We start from the raw sequence: 22,912 nt of genomic DNA on the forward strand, positions 1-22,912 counted from the left end.
CGGGTCACTCTCAGTCACTCAGCTGCCAGCCAGAGGCGACAGCCCAGACAACGGCCATGAATTAAAGATGGCAGTGTTCCTGCGGCAATAGCGGGCCCAGAAATAGGCCGGTTTGACCTTTTCCCGACCTGCGTTGAGTCGTTCAGACATTTGATTTTCTCCGCTCTTCTGAGGTGTGATTGGATGTTGAAGTGCAGAACCAGAACAAGTCAAACAGCTAAGTGTCCTCTTTCTCATGTGCTGAGGAGCTCAAAGTGAACCAACACAACCTGGCCCAGAGGGAAATCTCCACTCCTCCAGATGGGGATGAGGGTTTAACTCCCGAGAGTGCCGGTTGAACCTCAATTAAAGTGCAGGTCATCACAGCGCTACGGTGTTTGGGCTCCTGCAGATGGAAAGCCAATCGACATGCAAATCCGGGTGAAATGACATTTTTCTTGCACTCAGGAAACTTTAGTGCCTGTTTGGTCATTTCAAAGCGCCAGATGACTCTGCTCAGCTGTGCCACCTGTGCAATGAAGTGCTTTCAGTGGCTGTTGAGAGCACAGGACATTTTAGGACCACTTTGGCAAGAAACTGTCTCAAAACTTCCACCTGATCAGACCACTTTTCATCACAGATGGGTGGTTGGTTTCTACGGCTTTAGTTGGTGGAGACGAACACAAACACATCTTTCCAAAAATCACGCAAATTCCTTTCAAACTAAACTATTTCAGAATAAAAGCATCTATCAAATAACCAGAATGCAATGTAAAAAAAAAACTGAATTAGCCCCGTGACTGTCCACATTTTATTTTCTACCTTGCATATATGTGACAGCTGACTTTTTGTGAGCGTCACCTGAAACTCTTCCGTTACGTTTCACAATCATCCAGTAGTAAGCTGGTTATCTGCATTAGACTGTCTAAAGTTAGTGCAGCCTACATTGAGATGAACTGGAAAGCATTTATTTCAAAAGTAGGGTACTATGAATATAACTAGTCTGCGGTGCGGTAGCATGCAGTAGGTTTGCCAGAGATTATCAGAGTATTTTTTTTTCCCCCTCCAAACAGCTGCCTTTTGTGGCTAAAAGCAATCCCGATAAGAGAGCCGAGAGCGAACCGCAACGAACAAAATGTGACGCTTAAAACCAAAACAATGAGCTGAAAGACACTAGCTAAACCTCTTGAGAGCTGTTCTGTACCAAATAATAATAAGTGGGGCTTTTGACGTTGGTCAACAGTTCATCAGACTGCTAATGTTGGGAAATTGCACAAAACAACTACGAGCCTCCTCGCAATACCACAACTGAAAAAGATGAATTATGAGGCAGGCTCCATCAACGATGTCAGCACCGCTCTGATAGTTTCATTAAAGCTCGGCATGACGAGCTGCAAACTAAATATTTGTTGGTGGATCTGAGCCAAATCAAGCAGAAAAAAATGTCAGTTGTGTACTTTACAGACGACAGTGGTCAAATCAATGCATCACAAAAGTAGGACAATACCTTCCCCGTTAGAGATTTTCAGCATCTTTCCATTGCCGCGCCTCCCTCCGACACTTATTTTCTTTTCCCGCTGCACTGAGAAATGCTCCGGAGTATTAATCAGCATCACCCGAACACCAAACAGGCACATTACTGCTTTAATCACGACTGTGATAGTATAGATTAATTCTAGCGCTCAACTCGCTGCTTTCCAAATTCTCATTACGGTGTTATTGTCTCTGGAACACCGAGGTGACCTTCAGACTGACCCCTTTCCCAACACCATTTCACTTGAACCTTGAAGCGGTCGTGAGAAGGCAGAACAGAGCCGTCCGAGTCTCCTTTTAAAGCCCGAGGATGTTTTCACACCCTCCGTGTCTCGAGGCTGTGATAGCTCAGGTGTGTGCAGAGGCGAGAAAGCGCAATGAGTAGCACATTCTTTGCACTGTTGTGTGCAAGATGTGCCAAGGGGAGAACTATTTTGATAATATAGTAGTGATAATGCTTTATATTCTTCCACCTTACGGGTTTTCAGGGAGTAAAGAGCCTCTATTGAAATATTAATTTATTTATTTTTTTGCGTGTAAAAGAACAGTCTTCCCCTGAAAAATTGTAACACAACCTGCCTTGCCTCTCCGGTGCCTCTCCTCCTCCTTGACCCAGAATATCTTGCAGGTCCACCTCGAACCAAGGCGCACGAGAGCCGAACGAGACGGATCGCCTCGATTCGTCTCTTCGACACAATTCTGACATCGTTCCACTCAAGAGCCGCTGACATTTCTTGCGAAAGACACGGAAACAGACCAGCCGCTTCGCTCCCATCGCACTCCTCTGAGCGTCTGTTGAATCACAAAGGAACACCCTACTTCGCCTGCTGCCACACCGGCCGTGGCAGCAGCCGAAGCCAAGAATATATACGGCCCGGTCGGTGTTGTTTCTGCACAAAAATCAGTCCTCACACTTTGAAATGAACTCAAAAATACAATTTTGCCAACCAATCTAAAAAAAAAAAACAACCCAAAAAAACAGCAACACTTCAATAGTTTATCAGTCTGTCATTCATGTCATCCCGAGCCACTAAAAACACGACTTCAGCTGCTGCACATTAGTTCAGAGCAGCTGAAACGAGGTCGTTTACAACACTGTGTGCTGCTTATTAGTTAGAATCAATAGGCATGTATTACATTCAACAACAGATGATAGAAAATCTTCGTGTTAGATCAATTACACTTATATTGAATGCTGCAGCTGTTGAGATTAATTTTTGAAAAACAGGCTTTGCAACTAACACACCAAATGCTCATTCAACCATCCTGCACCGCCATGTGCACAAAGACAGGATGTACCGCACCATAAAATCTCATCCAATAAATAGTTTGCCATTTCTTAGATGAGCCAAAAGCCTTTAGTTAATTCGAGAAAGGCTCCTCATCCGAAGTGTCAATAAAGTGTGAGCTGAAGGCCGATGCTGGCTGCTTCAAGCTGACCCTCCACCAGATCCGTCGAGATGACTCAGACGTCCTGAGAGAGAAGAGAAATGCACTGCGACCTTTTCTGAGGGTGAGAGACATCACAGGAGGGTTATATTAGTTTGGCAGTCCTATTAAATCTTATCCTTGAATCAGTTTTTACTTGAATTATGACTCGGTAGAAGAAGGGCAGAGATTTAGAAATGGAGTTTTCATTATTCAGAAATGTCTCGGCTTTTATGAGAAATGTGTTGCCTGTGTTGCTGTTGAAAGCTTTTGCGTCTGCTTTGGTGCAGACTGATATATCTCACCAACTATTGGATGGATTGCCGTGAAATCTGATAGAGACATTCATCTCTACCTCAAGAGGAACTGCAATAACTTTGCTGATCCCTTGACTTTGTATTCGGTGCCATCCTCGGGACAAACTTTAAATTCATCTCACGCTTTGTTTTTTGACAAACTTCCTACAAAACTAATGACATTCCCAGCAGTGTCGGTGTGCTTTGTGTTTAGCACTGCTGATGATACCTGCTAAACATTAGCATGTTATCACTGTTACTGAGTGCAGCCTCCATTTCAACTCCTTTCCTCCATAGCTCGTGCTTTTATTTTGTCACTGATCAAAACAAGACTGATTTGTCTTTATTCATACAACCTGGATGTGAAAGAGAGTTTTAGCTGTCTCCTATATTTCATTCCATCCCCACGCACCAATTTGCACCTGTTTTAATTTACCGAAAAACCTCCAAAACACTCAGCGCAATGCTTTCACATGTGAACTATGGTACGTTTTCTCTGATCGTAAGCCACACTGCAATAACTGGTGCCATGGGAGAACTGGAGAGCGTCCTAGCAACATTGGAAATAATAAGTCAACACAACCCATATAGGATGAAAACAGACCACTTCCAGAGAGGCAAGACCTCTAACTCACCTGGATATATACCATGTTCATAATTCACACAGTTGTAAAATATCTATCCTCATACCGCTGCACATTTCAATCCCCTCAGATGATTTATAACTACTATAAGATATTTGATATCACCACTCAGTCCTGATATCTATTGGATGACAGAGGCCCGTGGCAAAATAGATAGAGCTCAGCAGCCTATGAATCAAATCTAACTTGTCTGGGTATATTAGGCGATGGCTGCTGATAGCCAGCTGTAATGAAAACAGCCAGCAGCCCGACATGAAAGCACAATGTCTACAAGTTCGTTTTGGAGATAAGCAACCGTGTCACATATCTCAATCATCAATACATCCTTTAACGCGCTGTAATTTCACTGTAAGAGACAGCTGTTTCTATAAAGTGGGTTTAGGTGAGCTGAGACAGAATCCCTTAAAGCTTGTACCGATCAGCACAATCAATACGCAGTGATTAATGCCTGAATTTCGGTGTTAAACTCTGTGCTCGGTCTGATCTCTGTGTTCCTGCTAGATTTGTGTGTGCATCATGACAATCGTCCTACCGCCTTGGTGGAAGTCAGACTGACGTGTCTTCCTTCTATTAAATCCCAAAAGCTATTCAGAAGCTATTTTCATTAGATTGATATTTTTCGTCATCAGTTGATATAGCCTGTTTTGAAAACAGGTGCTGAAAGTAAATTTTTCTTGCTCAATAAAACACGACCTTGCGGTTGGAGAACAGCTGCCTGTCTAGTTAACCGTCTGTGGGATTTTTTAATTTTTTTTAGAAGTTGTTATTGGGATTCAGGGCACCGCCAAACCTCTGCAAACACACCACAGATGAGCAGAATTCTAACAACAATCCTGATAGAAAATACCGATCGCAAAGGCACTAGAGTGTTAATGTGCAACAAAATCAATTTCTGCAAATCTTTCATTGGCTAGACTCTCTTCACTTGTCAATAGATTCATTATCAAAGTTATGCTTTTTCTAACTTAGCGTAAACAAGGCATTAACCTTCCTGCACTTCAGGAAAACAGCTCGGAGGAATAGTTGCCAATCCTCGATTAAACTCCATCTTTTTGTATAACAGCATTGTTAAGTCTGTCAAATTTGCTGCTGTTTATGTCATCCTTGAAAGCATTTAAGTAAATATAAGCCACTTAAGTCAGATGTGGCCTCCAGGCTACTACTGTGCTCTATGAAAGGCAGCAAGCAGCCAACTTGCAGCTAACTATAGGACTTGTTATCTATATTTAGGCTGATAAAGAACATAACTACCATAACACCTATGAAAGACCCAATAAATATGTGTTAATTGACGTTTCTGTCCATCTAAATCATTTTGTTTCAAGAAAATGAACTGAATCTTAATTTACAGTTGCAAGGAGAACACGGAAGTGTTTCGCAAACACCGATCGCCATAATTTCAATACCAACAAGGCCTATTTTAAACTCCATTATAACTTAATCTACAATTTAATACATAAATCAGGTTTACAAACCTGAATTCCACTGGGGTCAAAAGCAGAGTTGACAGTTCCACACAGCTAACATACATACAGCTAATTACACAATTGCACAAGTTCAGTTTTTTGTCTCTAACATGAATTCATACATGTTTAGATATTTCAGGCTGGCAAACTGCATGAAAACAACTGTAATGCTTCATTACTTGAATTGCTTCATACATTTGAAGCTGATCATTTTACCGCCAACACATAAATTATTTAAAACAAAATCAATTAAAATGCAGATCCTCTTTGCCTTACAATTTCCCCCAAAATAGAAGAGAAACTTTTGAATGAAATATTCTATCTAAATAAAGTTTATCATAAACAAATTCAAAACTGAATAGGTTTAAATCTGTGCTTTAAAGGTAGCATAGAAACACAAGCCATGTAGATATAACAAGAGTGACAAGATAAGATCATTATTGCTGTTCTGCTTTGCTAGTTAGCATTAGCAGGAGTTTAGTTGTTTGTTTGTTTTTCTCCATAATGACAGATTTTGTTACCTTTTTTTTTTGTTTTTTTTAGGTCGAATAACAATTTTGAGCAAACGTAAGTTAAGTTACTGCGTTTTGGCTTCATAGGTCAGAATAGCAGAGAGTTTGAACTGCTTCGAATGTGTGCGGTCCTTTTTGTCCGTCTTTATTTCTGCTGCCCGCTTTTCTCTTACTCAAACATTGACAAGTCAAATTCTGTGAATTTTAAATAGGTTTGGACGTTTGTTGAAGGGCATTAAGAGTTGACCTCCTTTCAGGCGCTATGAAAAGTCTTACGCGGTCAAATTCACACCACTGTTTAAACATTACAGCAATTAATTGCATAATCACAGTGTGCAGCTCCAGACTTAGTTTTCCTCGTCTGTGGTCCCAGACATGCAAGACATGCGGGGGACACACACACACACACACACACACACACACACACACACACACACACACACACACACACACACACACACACACACCACACTCTCTCTGTCTCTCTCCTTCACAAACAGTATGCTGTACCCATAAAAGCACTGTGTTTATGATTATTATTATTATTATTATGATATGAAAACAAGGCAGCTACATCACGCCAGCACACTTTCATCCTAAAACTTCCCAATGGCACTGCGTAATCTGCAGTGGGACTCATTAAAAACAATAACCATCCCCAACTCTCAGCCACACTCTGACAATGAAGACCTCGTCCACAGACACACACACACAGAAAAACACACTGAGGATTCAATGAGAGAAATGCACTCGGGGAATAAGCATGGACTCATTTACAAGTATTTGTAAGCATAAATTAGCCAACTTGCCGGGAGAAAAACCCCATTGAGAAAACAGCAATTTCTAGGATTTCTATGTAAAACTGCATGTTTGTTAACCTGATAGCCTTACGAGAACCAAAAAAAATTGCCCACTGTATAATAGAAAATAAGAAAAATGTACCTTAATTAAAAGGAGCAGACACCCTCCTGTTCTAAATATACAGAATATGATGCATCTCAGCATCTGTATGAATCATCAGAGCTTTAGTGCCAGCCGGAGACTTATATTCGTCTCCAGCTCATGATAAAGTTTATGCTGTCATGTGTTCTGGCAGCTGATCGTGGACCAGTAGGTGTGATTAGAAGTGTAAAATTGGCGGTGGTAACCGAGGAGATTCTTCTTTCAACTCAGACACCACTTAAGCAGGAAGATGAATCCTTTAATCTCTTGCTGTCTTAACAAAAGGACACAATTATCACAATGGCTGCTCGAATATATATCATATTTGGACATTTGCCACTCTCTTTCACAATGTCTGAGGCAGAGCTGGAAGAACAAATCAAGGGTAATGAAAATGCAAGCCAGCCAAGTCTGAGTATAAAATATGGCCTCTTCCCAAGGAGGCATAGGATATTATCAAATATTGAACTGCCTTTGAAATCGCATGCTCTTTAAGGGTACGTGTGAGTACTATTTATGGAACTATTAAAGCCATATGAAATGCATTGTTAGAGTTGTCTGGGAGTAAACCTCATTATACTGGATGCAAAGGATGGCTGTAATTGTGTGTTTTCTAGGAGCAGAGATAAATAACATCCAAGTTAAAAGTCTCACAGGAAGCGTTACGTCCATTAGGCCTGAGAGGTTATGTAACTTTTCCTGCTGGCGCTTTAGATTTCATCCAATAGGCGACACCAAAGCACAGACATAAGTTTTTGCAAGAAGATGATGATATGTAAATATAACAATATGCATTTCAACGGGGATTTTCTGAACTTTTGGCAAAGAGAGCAAATGTTTGTTATCAGCGAGCCAGACAGAACGACACAGTCCGGAGGATTTAGGACGCAGTCAGCCTGCAAGGCGCCAAAAAAAATAAAAATAAAAAATAAAAACACACTTGAAAAGGAGAAATGTATTTTAGAAAATGATAATAAAAACCAAGTAAATCACATTTGCTTACCGAATTTTCTGTCGACGAGGGCAAGTGAGGAGCAGAGGCTGACCGCCAATGCAGCGAAGAGAATGGGACACCGCCGTGGATCCATACCGCTCCTCGCCTAGACACTAATCCATCGCACACCTCCGCTAAAAGAGCATGTTTCACGGCGGACTCAGGTGGCGGCTTGCTCGGACGACACCTCGGACTATTTAGAGAGGCATGTCGGAGGAAGGAAAAACGGGGGAGGGGGCGGGAGGGGGGGGGGTAAAAAACAGGAGCAGAATTCGCCAAAAGGCAACACAATACAGGCGTTGTTTCAGCACCACAAACAGCAACCAGCTTCACGGAGGAGCCCCTCCTAAGTTTCTGACGTCAAACACACACACACATGGTGAGGAGGGATGATGCGTGCAGCATGCAACAGAGCCGGGAGGGGAGGGATGGATGGATGGATGAATGGATGGAGAGATGGATGGATGGATGGATGGATGGATGGATGGCAGGAGCTCAGAAATCAAAGGGACTTGACACTGATTGATACATCTTAAGATGACTAATAAACAAAAAACTCCATACTGCTGGAATATTATGGAAATGCACGAGTGTCCATAAAGCCAAGTGTTATCATAACCATTATAGTTTTCAATTATTTTCAAGAGCACAGGTGCAGCCACGAAACGACACAAAGACACCAAAAGCGTAAAGGCCCACAGTTTACATCATTCATTAATTACTCTAGCACACTTTTTATTTTTATTTTATTTTATACTTACCATCATACACATAAACATGTATTTGACCAGAAAGCCAAAGTACCGCAAGCATAAAGGATTTATTTTGGTTTATGTCTCGAGGTCAGACGGGATGCGTGTTGCAAAAAAAAGGATGAAACAAAATACACTTTCTTGTGTGTGTTTATGAGTACTTGCCTCCCCCGTTTTGTTTACTTGATGTATCAGACGTGAAAGTTCCCGTCATGCAAAAAGTTTGTGTTGTACGACTATTATCACATTGATGGATTGTAAATAGTGATACGAGCAGCATATTACTGTTGTAGCAGGAAACGTCTACTTAAAATACTGAAGCATTGTTTGATCTCTGCTGTATTTTTAGAAGCTGATCCTGTTGTTTGGGTAAAATCTTGATCTACCAAAAAAAACAAAAAAAAAACCTTGTAGTTACTGCTGTCAAACATAAAGTCACAATGCAAATTACAGTCAACTGATTATGTTTTGTACTGTATAATAAAGTAAAAAGAACATTTGTCTCCGAAACGGAGAAAAGGTGCTTTTAAAAAAAGGGGACCAGGATTTTTAAGAATTAACATGATGTACATTATATCCTGTGCACCAAGAAATAGTACATAAATACATTTTAAAAATGGCAGCGATTTCCCTTGCAGTATGAAGAGAGGATGATTTATCGCTCATTTGTAGTGTTGACTTTATGAAGCGCTGCACAGGCAAGAAAACATCTGAAGAGGAAATAAACAGCAAGTTAAAGCTGATTGATAGTTTGTTTTATTCTGATGAGAAGCAAACTACAAATTACAAGCTGACAGACGAACAGATGCATAAAGACAGGTACTGAAGTATGAAAAAATATATGGATTTTATATGAAAAAACATAAGTGAGAGCTGTGGAGGGTGAAAGCTTTAGAGCCATTTCGTCAGGGGGGGTAAAAAAAAACACATTTCTGCTGCAGCCTGGAGTACTTAATCAGTTTGTTAACGTTATCAATGTACAAACCCTGAGAGACAAGACTTAAGTAATGTGTGTCATCCAGAAATAAATAAACAGACAGGAGTGGAGCCGATCTGGAAAACACGGAGACCGACAGGCACTCTGTTTTAATTTTGAATACACACCACATATATTTAACAACCAGTGAAGCGGAAATATTTATTGTGCCATTTTTGTCCTCTCACAGCAAAGCCGACATTATACTTTCATCTGCTTCATACATATAGAGCAGAAGTTGCGTCATATCAGAACAAACACAAGGGAAGCTTATAAATGCAGAATCTCGTTCAAAGTCGTCACAGAAGATTCATAAATATCCCTGTGGCAGAAAAGGATCAGAAGATTAGTCAGTCTAGCTCGTAGAACAAAAAAAAAAAACATTCATCGATCCACAGATTAGAGACAAAAACATCCGATTTCCCTCCACTTACCTCTGGACATCTCTGCTGTCCACAGATGTGACTGCATATTTGTGGAGCTGCTGCTGGACAGACACAGCTGCGTGCTTCAACCCCGCTTTAGCCCGTCCCTCTAATGAGTAACAAACATGACGCGTCTTCATCATCGGAAACCAAATGATTTGCTCTCAACCCTCAAGTTTTCATGGATTGGAATGAATTCTCTGGTCATGAAAACTCACCGTGTTTGATGACCGCCAAGATGTGCAGGACAGCAGCCAGTTCATTGAGACTGCTGATGGCCTCAGAGTTCGCAGACGAGCTGACCTCGGCTAAAAACGACCTGAATAGAAACACAACAACAAAGTATTCCATATATATATATTTTTTTTTTATTCTATTTTGGTCATGGTTAAGGAAAAAGGGACTTTGTGCATTCACCTAGTAAGAGAGGGCGATTTAAGGAGGACAGACAGCAGGACTCTGGACAGAGGAGGCATGTCCTCCACCGACTGTGGGGTGATCACCTCCTCAGGATGGGTAATCTTTAAAAACACAAGCACAGCAGCTGATAAAAAAAAAAACCCGCATATAATAATTGCACCTCTCGTTTAGGTTATCACTTGGGTCATTCCTATAATTACAGCTTAAAAATATTCTCAGTCAAGTCGTGCGGACGTATGAGGACATAAAGGATATCCGCAAATAATAATCCAAAATAATCCGGCACCTTCTGGAGCAGATGTCTCTTCTCCACGACGATGACAGCGAACACAGTGGAGAAGACCCCGCTGAGAGGTGCTCTGTCCCACGTCTGGGCCACTTGAAGGAAGTCTGTCAGACCAGGAACGGCCGACTGACAGAGCTGAGTCACGGGAAGGAAAAGGAAAGGGGAGACGCTCAAAACAACAAGAGTTGTATGGAGATGAACTGGTAAGAGAAGCTGAAGACTCTTTGTCTGTAATTTATGGCTGTTATAGGTTCAATTACACTAAAAAAACAAACATGGTAGAGTTTAATGAGGGCCAATAATAGAGCGGTGTTTCCCACACACAGGCTATACCTGAGCTACATGAGCTGAGGAAAGAGAGGCTTCACTGTTATCAGCTGCCAAACTACCATCTACCAATAGTCTGTGCATTGTAGCGCCCAGGCGTTTAGGGGACATCTACAATTTGTAGCAACAGAAAATATCCTGTGTTCCACTTTCCCTCTCAAACGTGAACGAGTCTCTGTATGAACATCCACCACCCCACCACCACAAGTCAATTTTCAACCGGTGAGAAACACCACAGAGTTTTGTGAAAAAGAAACTGGGAAGTGTCAAGTAAAATAAAATTTAAAAAAAGTCAACAAAAGTACAGATGAAAAACGTCAAGATACCCGTTTTCCCTCCTCTGGTTCCTTCCTAAGGCAGCGAGCCAGGAGCTCTATAATCTTCTGGAAAACGTTGGCCACCATGCCCAAAACGACAGTGGCTGCATCCTCCTGATTCTCCTGATCCTGGATGTCCTCAGGTACGTAGCCGTTTGCCACCTCCTTCAAAATTGGCAGCACTGCCGGGATACGCAGGTAGCCTGCCTCTGCAAATATGAAGGGAAACATCTTTTGTATTGAGTTTATTTGAGGTAAAGCAGCATTGAGGCACCAGAACTATGTTGAGTAAAACAATCTTTAGCTTGTGTTAAAAAGCCCTTCTTTAACATTTCACGCTGCATGCTATCTCTTAAATTTGCGGAGCACGTTGGTAACACTCACCTGAGAGGAGGATGAGCGAGCACAGGTGGACGATTTGACCCTTGAACTCCTCGTCGCCCAAACCGACGAGCAAAACGTCACGACACACTGTCAGGAAGCTCTGGTAAAATGCGGCGAAGAAAAAAAACGTCACGCGCTCAAAAATCGACAGTAAATACCGAGTTTGCGTCCAGTTTCTACTGGTCGCGGGTGGCCTGCAGAACCTGCCCGCGATCCCCCAAACCATGCGATTATTTTCGGTGTCTGACAGCGGCAACCGTGCGGTGACAGACTGAGAGTAATGGCACAAATGAGAAATATACCCATTTCAGCATGGCAGCATGAGCGGGAGGGGGCATGTGTGTGTGTGTGTGTGTGTGTGTGTGTGTGTGTGTGTGTGTGTGTGTGTGTGTGTGTGTGTGTGCGTGTGTGTGTCTGTGTGCGTGCGTGTGTCTGTGTGTGGACTGGAGCAGAACAATCTATGAGGAGTCTAAATTTATCGAATCAGGAGGCAGAAAGGCTCCGCGAAACCGAATGTTCTGGATAAGCACATCCACAGCCTCGGTGCGGGCTATGTGTTGGGGTGAAAACGAGCAAGCTTAAAAATGGAAAGTGGCAAATCACGAGCAAGGAGATGTGATTTCATTTGCTGGCAGGGAAATCATGTTGCTTGGATTGACTTTTACAATTCACATAAGTGAGCTCGCTGCAAAAATGTTTTTAGGAGACGCAAATGCAACCCCGACATGACACGACCAGCCGATCATAACATCCTTAATTAAAAAAACAAAACAAAAAAAAAACAGACCTCGGATCTCGACTCGTCGCAGCTTCACAATTATGTTTGGTATCAACAGTCACCAGAGAGTTTCTAAACGTCTTACAGTGAGAGCTAATGGGTTTTATATTTAAAGTGTCCGGCCTCGTTTTGGTCTGATTATGTGGGGAAAGACTTGACGGCAAAATAATACACACTCGTGAACAGCTGCAACGCATTCTGTTCTGAAAATGCCCCCTTTATGAGCACGAAGCACATATTTGCGCTGCAATAGAAGAGAGTGTCCCATCTCCTCTTAATGGAAAGGATTTGCCCAAATTAAATGCTGGTGTATCATAATAAGCCTCATTTTAGCTTCACTAATTGTACAAGTCTGGAAAGTTTGAATAAATACTACTGATTTGTTTTCCTGTTTTAAAAGTCTCCAGCTGAAAACCGGCTTTCCGTGTTGCCTGTGTTTTCAAAAGCAAGCGCAGCGTTCACCTCAGTTATCTGCGCGGCCAGCGGCTGCGACTGCTCCGAGTCCTCGCTGTCATCGTCGGTAGGTTTTGTCAGAAAGGGCAGCACCTTATCAGCGACCCACTCTGCCACATGCAGCAGGGACAGCAGGTAGTCTCGGCCCTCTGAGAACTACAGATGATAGAGATAAAAGATTTCATTTTCTTTCTGAATGTAACTTCTTTTTGAAGATTAAAAAGGAAGGAGAAGGCTCATGGCTGGAAAGTGAGCCAAATTTGAGTCATCTGGAAAAATATATGAAAGTTAAATTGTTCAATCTTTTCCCTGAGTGGAGGACTGCGACTCATGATTATCTTATTAAATGTGCACATCACAACTTAAAGGGCTTCTTTGAATGTTTTGTCTGACTAAAAGTCTTATTGCTAAATATATATATATATATATATATATGTGAGTATGCTCACTGGATAAATACACAGACAAAGAAAAAAGAGTGATGCAAACTGAACGTAGAGACTCACGTTGTGCTGCAGGTGTGCACTGAGCCGGCCGTAGAACACGAAGGCTTTCAGTGCCGTCTCCACGCTCGGACATTTAGGATCTTCTGTGGTGGAGCTGAGATGAGTGTACAGCACTGACTGTTGATATATATATATAAATATATAAGTATGGATTAAAAGATCCCAATAAAACAAAAATTATAAATGTCTCCATAAAAATCGGATATTGAAAGTTATCAAAAGCACCTTCCAGTTTCCCAGAACGGTGTGGAGCTGCTTCAGTGGTGTCTGACCGAGAGCCAGGACTTTCTCCTGTGTTGAAGTGCGGCTGAAAAGGTACTCCAGGTAAGCCAGGGCCAGGTCGGGTTTGGACTCCGCTGTCTCCAGGACACGCACCTTTCGATTGACGGTCGTGTCCTGAAGTTGAAAGAAGGAAACTTTCATGAAGGGTAGCCAACCTTCGACGAAATTTTTTTTTTTTTCCAACCATAGGACACGTGTTTAACCCTTTACACCCAAATTAAAGCTGCTTCGCGTTGCATTAACTGACCCCTTGCTTGGGCAGGGACTCGGTGAGCCAGTCTGTGATGAGTTCGAGGACGTGAGCAGCCTTGCCCCAGCTACACATGCATTCCAACAGCTGGCCGTACTGTGCTGGAGCAGCTGCAGAGTCCATCCTCCTCAGTTTGGACAAGACGCCACAGCTAGGGACGAGAAAGCAAGGGTAGGGAGACAGGTTCCGGAGGAGGAGGTCAAACGACCACAAAAGAAGAGGAAAATCAGAACAAGGCGAGGACAAAAAGAGACGAGGAGACACACAACTGCTCACCTGAATGTTGGAACTGCAGCTGGGGGCATAAATAAGGCCAGTTGAATGAGAAGAACAGTAAATCGCTCATCCTGAAAAACAAATCAAGGGTGCTTTACAATTTATGCTGATTCAGAAGAAATGCAAACGAATACAACCCCACTGCGGCTGATGTACCTCAAAGGCCTGGAAATACTTGGGCAAGACGCTCCCAAACTTGGCCGCAATGTACTTCTGGGCCTCTTCATTTTGTTTGAGCGGCTTCTCGACACTTCTCCACAAGATCACCACGACCTCCAGCAGACTGAACACGACGGCCATGTCCTTCTCCAATATGACAGGTCCCGCCTGCTGCGATCAAAACGCAATTTGGATCTCCATGAACAGACGCAGAGTATACACAATCTGAACTCGGCATCATTTTACCTCTTTTCTCATTACGCTGAGATACAGCGAGGATTTTGGATTGACAGCTAAATTAAAAAATCCCAGAACTAAATCACGTTTGATCCGCATGATAAAACACATGAAATTGAATCTGACATGATTAGATTGTTTATTAACAGAAAAAAAAATAAACACTTCCCGGTACCTGGCTGTCCTGTACCTGCATTCCAATATATGTAGATTTACTTGTGTCTGAGCTGCCTCGTACCGCCAAAATAAAAGCATCAAAAATTACCCAAAACAACTAAAATAATGATATTAATAAGAAAAAAAAAAACAATTCAGCCATATTGTAAAAAAAAACAAAACAAAAAAACAGCAACTAAATAAATAAAGGTTTAACTATGACACACTACAAAAAAAATAGTGTAACATATAGTAACCTTAATCACCTCTTGACAGCATCAATCAAAATATTATCACCTCTGTAAATGTTAGATTTATTGCTGATTTATGTATTACTGGATTGCATTTGATTTTTAACTGGTGTCCCTAATAAAGTGGCCACTGACTCATTAACATTTAAAATCACACCGCAGTTTCGGGAGGATTTCTCAAAGTTTATTTTGAGAACTTGAAGTCATTTCACACTCAATCGTTTGTAAACGGCAACAAATTGTGCGAACTTCTTCCGTGAGCCATCACCGGTAAGTGTCCGTCTCTTACCATGCTGTTCTCCTTGTTGCCGTCATCGATGTCCGTCTGGTCGCAGTCAATCTGGACGCAGCTGTTCAGCGTGCGGCGAATAGCCAACATCAGCTTTACTGGAAGAGAAGACGGATGCGTCCGCAGCCACATCACGTTGAAGCAACTTAAAAACACCACAAGGCGCCACATGCTAAAATAATCAGCCGGTCACGATGCACTTACTTATGTTAGTGGGAGCCGTATGTTTGTGGGCGTACTGGTAGAACTTCCTGGCAGCCATGGGGTTCATCTGGATCAGGGTGATGCAGCGGAGGCACCACTCCGAGTCCGACTCGTCGACGGGGAAGAAGGACTTGAAGAGCAGGGCGACGATACGCTTGGAAACCGAATGCGAGGCGACAGCCAGGCGGGCCAGCAGGTGGTCCATGCTGCACACGTCCCAGAACTGGAGATGGGGAAGGTGCGGGAGGGAAAATGAGGAGGAAAAAGCACCCACTTTGTTCACCTGTATTTACAGCTATCTTATACATACAGGTTGTGTCTGATTTGGTTAAGTGACACCTCATTTGCATCAGATATAAATATGAATCTCTATTATAAATAATAAACTCTAACATCTTACTTTTCTTTGCTACTGCTCCATTCCACTTCAGTCATTTTGACCGTAAACGTCAAATTCAAAACCCATTTAAAAAGTCAGAACCTTATTCAGCCAAAAGAAAACGTACAGTACCTTGGCAGCACGAACAGCTTTGACCTTGATGAGCACGTCAAGGAAAGCCGTGCGGACTTTCTCCGAGTTGTCGTGAAGGCTGTACTTGAGAGTAGGCAGCAGTTTTTCCAGGAGCGGATGGCTGAGAGGGTTGTCCAGGACGATATTCAGACACTGGGGGGGGATGAAGCAAACCGCAAGACATTACATACCTGGTCCACCAGTGAACGACAGTCATAACAAAACCTTTTGCTTTTGTTATCTCGCACATAACTAGACGCAGTGCTGCCAGTTGAGCATGCTCTCAACTTCAAGACGAAACACGTCAGGAAAACGGAGAAGCTGGAATTTCCACCTTGAAGACGGAGCAGCGGACGTCAGGAGAGCTGCTGTCCTGCGCCAGCTCCATCACCAGCTTCTTCAGGAAGTCTGTGACGACTGTAGGAGGGAGCAGCTCCCAGCACTTCACCAGGATCTTACAGACGCCCAGGGTGGCATTGGAGCGCACGGTGGGGTGAGGATCATTGAGGAGGCTCTGAGGATGACACACAGATTGTTGTAATTTTGGCACTGAGGGGATTTTCAGCTCAACACAGATGCTTTTTTTTTTTTTTTTAAAGCTCAGAGTTTTTTAAAGGATAATAAAGTTCACCATACAACAGAAACAAGCTGGATGGTTTGAAATGTTGTCACCATTGCTGTGTCCAGCTGCTTCTGAATGTTCTCGTCGATGTTCTTGTTGCTGTGATCCGGGTGATGGACGGGGAAGGCCTCGGTGAAAAGCAAAGTGGCATTTGCACGCACCTCAAAGTTTGGAGCCTGAAAAAAAAAAAGAAAAAAAAAGAAAGAGAGAAAGAAATCAAAACAGAAACACACTAGGCCAAAATAAAATAGTAAAATACTAGAATGAATGCAGTAAGTATGCAGGCGTACAGTGAGAGCCTTCCAGAGAATCGGCCTGTAGAGATTATAGAGCATCTTGTCCACCTTGTGACAGCCCTTCCTGGTTTGGAAATAGCTCAGGATCTGCACACGAGAGTAAGATCAGAGAATAAACACACAGAGTAAACATTTTTTTTTGAAGATATATGAAGTCTAAAAATCCAAAGAAGATATAAATATTTAAAGCAGCTAAAGTTCCACGGATTACAGTCTACCTGTCGGACTTTGGTATGGACGGGAGATGCTCGATGGAGGAGGATCGCATTCTGCATTAAATCCTGAATGCACGAGCTCTCCATCTTCTCCAGGAACTCTCCACTGGCCTTCTTCCATGCTCTGAAGTAGATCTCCGTAATCTGAGTAGTCATGCTCCTGGACAAAACAGTTTAGTACAAAACATAAATACAAAACTGGAAAATTGAACGGTGTCAGAGGCAGTTAAATAGGCTTCGTCTTACTTGCTATAAAACTCCAGATGGTTTTTGATGGTGCCATGAATAACCGGGATGAAGTTGACGTCGCAGCTGAAAAGAAACACCAGGAATCGCTTTCCCTGCGACAACATACACATCATCAGGCTGACAGCTCAAGGACAAAGCCAAAATGATGATAATAAAGCAGGCAATGAATCAGACACACACAGCAGCTGAGTATCACTCCACTCACATCGTCATTTTTAAAGTAAACAGGACGGTGAAAGCACTGAAGCAACAAGTCGATTATCTGCGAGTTGTCCTCTGATGTGTAGTCCAGGCTCAAAAGCACATCATGGAGACTCCACACTCTTTGGATCTCAGCAGCCTGACGACAGACACAAGATGAGAAGTGTATCGATAAATCCTATCAGGTCCCCAATCCCCTGTTTTCAAAAGGTCATCCGTTATCAACAGACGGCTGCGAGACACACTGGATATTGGTTTCCACTATCGCTTTGTTTCATCTTGGAAAACATCCACCTCCTCATGAAAACATATCAAACCGGCAGACTCGACGCTGACTGAGTTTACAGGCAACCGAGAGGCCGCACTGACCGTTTTTTTCGAAATGAAGCTCGTCTGCAGAGCGAAGAGGAAAGCAGTGCGACCAAACTTCTCTTTCTCCTGCAGCCCCTTCTTCCACCAGGCCTCACACAGTGTGCGGATGTGGAGCTGCAGAGGCGCCTCTGAAGCGGGAAGTGACACCAGAACATCTAAAGGGAAGAAACAACAGAGAAATCAGGCTCAATATAGAAGCAGCAGCAAAACTCACAAAACTTACTTGAAAAGAATGTTTTTGAGTTTCTTGTTTTTTTTTTTGGCCCTACAGTCTGGGATTCTCAGATTATACTCAGATATTCAGATTATGATTATGACTATTGGGCCTAATTTGTTATTTTTCTCTTAAATATCTGATATGAATTGGCTACTTGTTTTACCTTCACCAAACTCAACCAAACTTGTGGGATGAACCACTGAGTGGTTATGAGAGGTTTCTGATGTTTTGTTAGAGAACCTAATGTTTACATCAGGATGAGGTTGACTTGTACCTTATAAATATATGCAAGCGTTCACATTTTGTGTTCAGAAGTAAGAAAAATTCCTATTTGTGGTACTAGCTACGAATGTACCTAATTCTCCTTCAATAAAAAAAAAAAGAAAAAAAAGGTGAAAAACACTTACCATGAAGCCTGTGGGCGATTTCCAGAAGGGCGCTGTAGGTGTCCCCATCCTGTAAAACCTTTAGAGACACCGTAGCCACCAGTGTCACACCGTCCACAAGAGCCACGACACGGTTCTGAAGGAAAAGTTTTACATGTTCACAAAAAAAAAAAAAAAAAAAAAAAAACAGTTAGAGCTAAACTAAGTAGTTTCTCAGTCATGCGTAGCTTTGTCTGATGTGAAATCCTACCACAGCTAAATCACAAAACACCTGTAAGGCAAATCACACAAAACAACGATGGAAAGTGCTTTGCACGCTTCCCCCCCCCGGTCCATAACGTATAGTCCAAAAAAATAAATACGTCAACAAGGAAACTTTGGGGTCAGCGTTGAAGATTACGCTGCGTAAACCGGTAAACTCACAGGGTCTGCAGCCGCCTCCCAGCGCTCAGGAGGCAACTCCAGCAACACGTCCTGAAGGAGCAGCGACAGTCTTCCCCACAGAGCACCTCTCTGGTCCCTGGGCATCTCCTGCACCACCTCCTCCACATCGTAGGGCTCGGCTTTATCCTTCTGCTCAGGCAGGCAGGAAGGAAGACACAAAAATCAGAAACCTCCGCTCAACAGGACAGCGAAACATCAACCTGAATTACATCCGAGTACGTTTTCTGACGGGTTTTTGAGCGTTTCCCCGGTTTCGCGTAATCGTTACCGTGAACTTACGTGAAGCTGAATGAAGCGAAAGAAGTCCTCCACGTTTTCTCTGCAGGCGGCTTCTAAAAACGCCTCCCGCTTGGACATCGTGTCGGCTCCCCGAGCGACGTCGAGCCACCTGGATGTTTGCAGTAAACCTGCAAAGGACAAAGTGGAAGCGATTCATTTAACCGAGCGGAGTAACGTTACTGTAACAAGACCAAAAATAACAAACGGTTTGCCGTAAAGTATTAAAAAAATATATATATTATTTGAGACCGTTCGTGTCATTTGGTAAAGGAAGTTATATGACTTAAAACCATGAAAATGTAACGTGGAAAAAGTAACTCCGTCTGTTACCTTCTTCTGGGTTTGTCAGACTGTGAATGAATGCCTCGTCGGTTGTTTTGATGGTGATCCCGCGCAAATTTGGATATGCAACGTCATGACGTTGCACGTCAACCTCGACGCTGACGTACTGCTGTCGTTTTCTTGTTTTGCCACTTGATGGCGACAAACTACTACAAATGTATTGCGTCTCTGGTCGCTACCAGAAACAAAACAAAGATCTTGTGACTTTATTTATTTTGTAGAAAATCTCCTTTATTGACGAGACCCCAAAACCTCAAAGGGAATTAAGCTGCAACGTTGACTATAATATATCAAAGTTAAAAAAAAAAAAAAAGACAGATTAATGTCTTTTAAAAAAAACATGCTCACAAACTTTCACAAGAGAAACAATTTATTCATCAAAAGCCATAAGGCATCATATCATTCAAAATAATACCATTAAGAAGGAAAAAAAAAATACATTGTGGGTTTTTAAGGCACAGGATAGATAATACAGCTCCAACAAACAGTTATAACCGCATTGCAAAACATATACATGACAAAGAAGCTGTCATCGTCATCTCTGTTCATGCTTCTCAGTTCGCTCGACTCACATTCGGTTTGAGAACAATCAAACCCTTATTCAAGTATCCTTTATATACAGCACTTGTTCGTAGCCCTAAAATGCTCTCAGATCCTCAGTATCTGAGACAATGTAGAACAACCAATATTGCACAAATCTCCTAAAATATACAGAGCAATCATTTTAATCTTTGCATACTGTATTTGCATTCCATGTTTTTTAATCAAGCATAAATAACAATAAGAGGTAAACAATCAAAACACACAGCATGGCAAAATAAATATCAAAGTCAAGACTGCTACTTAAGCCTAGTTTTGTGATTGTACCTGTTCCTTTGGTAAAAGTTTTTTTCCTACAACAATAAAAGAGAATTTATCACAATTTAACAAAATGGACAGAAATGAATACGAATTTCGACACATTTTAATATAATGCCATGAAAACCCCTGCAAATTCTTGTAACTTTTAAATTAGCAACTTGATATTTACAGAAAACACTGAAAACAGAGACAAGGCAGTTGGTGTCTTTCAATGCATTACAATATGTTACAATATCTTCCAATCATGAAATAATAACAAGAAATGTTTTAAAAAACTTCCCACATGCTGAAATTGTTCCTGTAAACTACATGACAAACATACAGAATGGTGTGCCCTTAGATGAACAAGATCACTATTTTACAGCAGAGCGGTGGTTCCACTATGTGATGAGGGGATCTTGAATACTTCGTATGCCTTGAGATGCCAAACCATCTTCACTAAGATCATACCTGCAAGAGAAAATTAGAAATGAGCAGTTTTTACCTCAAGAAATCACTCAACATTGGAAAGGGAAAAGATAAAACACAAGTTTTACCATTGTGTGCATCCTTTTGATATATCGTCCCCACTTAAATCTACCAGCACCTGCAGGTGTGGACACAAGAAGAAAAATAAATTAAGTTTTTGGACTGTAATAATGGAAGAAAAAAACAAACAAACTCGCAATTAGAGCCAGGAAGAAAAAGCTACCTTTCCTAAAAGCCCTTTGTGTTTGGACAGGATGCTCCCGCCGTTCTTTACTGCTACATCCAGAGTTCTCCGGTGGAGCTCCACCATAGACACACTGAACTCAAACCTGCACACACACAAGCACACACACATTTAATTCTCAATAAAATTGCCAATTAACTTAAACAATTAATTGGAAACTTCCACGTGTTCCTCATATATTCACCAACCTTTAGAGTTCCCCTGCGAAAATACTTTCAAATAGTGTCTAAACATGAACCGTTGTGGTACTAAATTGGCCGTCTTAAAATAAGGTTTATAAAAATGATGTAAATGTGATATTAGGTATCTCTAAAGCTAAGCTTGAGATGACTGGACGCACGTGAAACCCAACAACAACTGATAAAAATAAAAAAAATAAAAAAATCACATTTATATTACACACAGTTGACACGAATCAGCGTCTGAACCCACGTTTGATCATAAACCGGGTTGAGAGTCCTCTTCATTGTGCTCGTCTTCCTCCTCCCCGTCCGACTCTTGTCAGGCAGCAGATAGAGGCGTATGAAGGGATCGGAGCCGTCTTTGGTGAAGGATATCAAGTTACTGAGGACACACAGGACAAAACTTGTTTTCACTCGCACGTTGCCAGTCACATGTTGTCGGGGTTAATTGCGTCTGTTCATTCTTAAGTGTTAGCGGCTGCACAGCAGGTAAAAGTGATCGGAATGCTAAGCAATCACTCCCCTCCATAAATTACAGTCGACGACAGTGAGGACAAATGTGTGTGCAAAACGCAGACTGCCACTCGGTGTCGTTGGGCCTCACCGGCAGGCGTGCGCCACCACGATAAGTTTGTTCCTCTGGGAGCTGTGTCGAACAGTCAGCTGGACCTCACCCAGGGGGTACTGGCTGGGGGCCGAGCCGCTATAAACACACCAAAGTCCGTCAGTCAGCTTCACTTCCACACGCTGCACACGCTGAATTTACACGCACACATGTGGAGGGATAGATGGATCGCTCGACGGGGTGGGCTGATATTCATGCGGATGAAGAGTCGAAACTAAGAGGACATTTCCACAGAAGCACCCGCAGAATATAAATGACGTGAGTTGAAAAACATCCCTGAAATGACACAAGGCGCGAGCTGGAAAAGAAATTAAGAAATGAGTTGGGACGAATCAGCAGAGACAGGAACACTTGTAAAAAAAAAAAAACAATGTTTACTTCTGCAGCTGGCGAAGCCTTTGCTGGAGCTCCAAGGTGGCGAAGGGCAGAGAGATATCCGAGGCCAGGCTGGGCGTGGACTCCTTGTGAGGCAGGTGCTTCTGGGAGCTGGACATGCAGGTGCTGAGGTTGGAGGTACTGCGGAGAGGGCTGGCTGAGTACGGCTCACCGTCCCGGTGGTGGAGGGTGAGAGTGGAGGCGTTTATGGGCTGCGGGGGCGTGGGTGGAGGCAGCGGGGAGTCTGAGGACGACAGCCTCACGGCGGGAGCTGTCGCTGGCGGCTGCGGTACACTGGACTTTCTGACCTGGACGGACGAAGGCAGGTCTGAGGACACGTGCTTCTCCAGGGACAGGATCTACAGAGAGACAGGAGGATATTACTGGGAATGATCAATAAGACGAAAAGCTAAGTGCTGCAATAATTTTACTTGTGTAATTTCCTGTTGAAAGACTCGAGGAAAGCAGGCCTTCCTGAAATTAAAAAAAGAGAGTTTTTAA

The 22,912-nt window shown here is 42.6% G+C and overlaps 3 protein-coding genes across 7 annotated transcripts in view; all 3 read right to left on the reverse strand.

Moving 5' to 3' along the window:
* ptprn2 (protein tyrosine phosphatase receptor type N2) overlaps positions 1 to 8,072 on the reverse strand; it is a 123,332-nt gene extending 115,260 nt beyond the window's left edge. Inside the window, exon 1 of the mRNA XM_069159531.1 lies at positions 7,804 to 8,072. Coding sequence (XP_069015632.1) covers positions 7,804 to 7,888 — 85 coding nt within the window. The 5' untranslated portion in view covers positions 7,889 to 8,072. The remainder of the gene's footprint in view (positions 1 to 7,803) is intronic.
* A 177-nt stretch (positions 8,073 to 8,249) lies between these two features.
* On the reverse strand, positions 8,250 to 19,676 carry ncapg2 (non-SMC condensin II complex, subunit G2). Its single transcript, XM_069159530.1, has 27 exons — positions 19,645 to 19,676; positions 19,315 to 19,442; positions 19,015 to 19,164; positions 18,613 to 18,727; positions 17,986 to 18,143; positions 17,621 to 17,755; positions 17,413 to 17,507; positions 17,170 to 17,326; positions 16,946 to 17,038; positions 16,706 to 16,831; positions 16,368 to 16,547; positions 16,034 to 16,186; positions 15,523 to 15,745; positions 15,319 to 15,416; positions 14,383 to 14,556; positions 14,227 to 14,297; positions 13,948 to 14,101; positions 13,644 to 13,814; positions 13,419 to 13,535; positions 12,922 to 13,068; positions 11,682 to 11,781; positions 11,307 to 11,506; positions 10,654 to 10,788; positions 10,365 to 10,468; positions 10,166 to 10,266; positions 9,957 to 10,056; positions 8,250 to 9,844 (listed from the first exon to the last, which is right to left on the reverse strand). The coding sequence occupies exons 2-27, from the start codon at positions 19,390 to 19,392 to the stop codon at positions 9,793 to 9,795; spliced, it is 3,387 nt and encodes a 1,128-aa protein (XP_069015631.1). The 5' UTR covers positions 19,393 to 19,442; positions 19,645 to 19,676; the 3' UTR covers positions 8,250 to 9,792.
* Positions 19,677 to 20,008: 332 nt separating this feature from the next.
* esyt2b (extended synaptotagmin-like protein 2b) overlaps positions 20,009 to 22,912 on the reverse strand; it is a 33,773-nt gene continuing 30,869 nt past the window's right edge. For 4 of the 5 annotated variants that reach the window (XM_069159535.1, XM_069159540.1, XM_069159539.1 and 1 more), the window contains 6 exons: positions 22,415 to 22,770; positions 22,016 to 22,114; positions 21,662 to 21,793; positions 21,209 to 21,314; positions 21,054 to 21,103; positions 20,009 to 20,967 (listed from right to left, as the gene is read on the reverse strand). In XM_069159535.1, coding sequence (XP_069015636.1) covers positions 20,898 to 20,967; positions 21,054 to 21,103; positions 21,209 to 21,314; positions 21,662 to 21,793; positions 22,016 to 22,114; positions 22,415 to 22,770 — 813 coding nt within the window. In that variant the 3' untranslated portion in view covers positions 20,009 to 20,897. The other variant, XM_069159541.1, reaches the window with a different exon arrangement.

This window comes from Embiotoca jacksoni, unplaced genomic scaffold (assembly GCF_022577435.1).
Source record: "Embiotoca jacksoni isolate LCO1_2020_lvr unplaced genomic scaffold, fEmbJac1.0.p SCAF_25, whole genome shotgun sequence".
In the NCBI taxonomy this organism is placed as follows: domain Eukaryota; kingdom Metazoa; phylum Chordata; class Actinopteri; family Embiotocidae; genus Embiotoca; species Embiotoca jacksoni.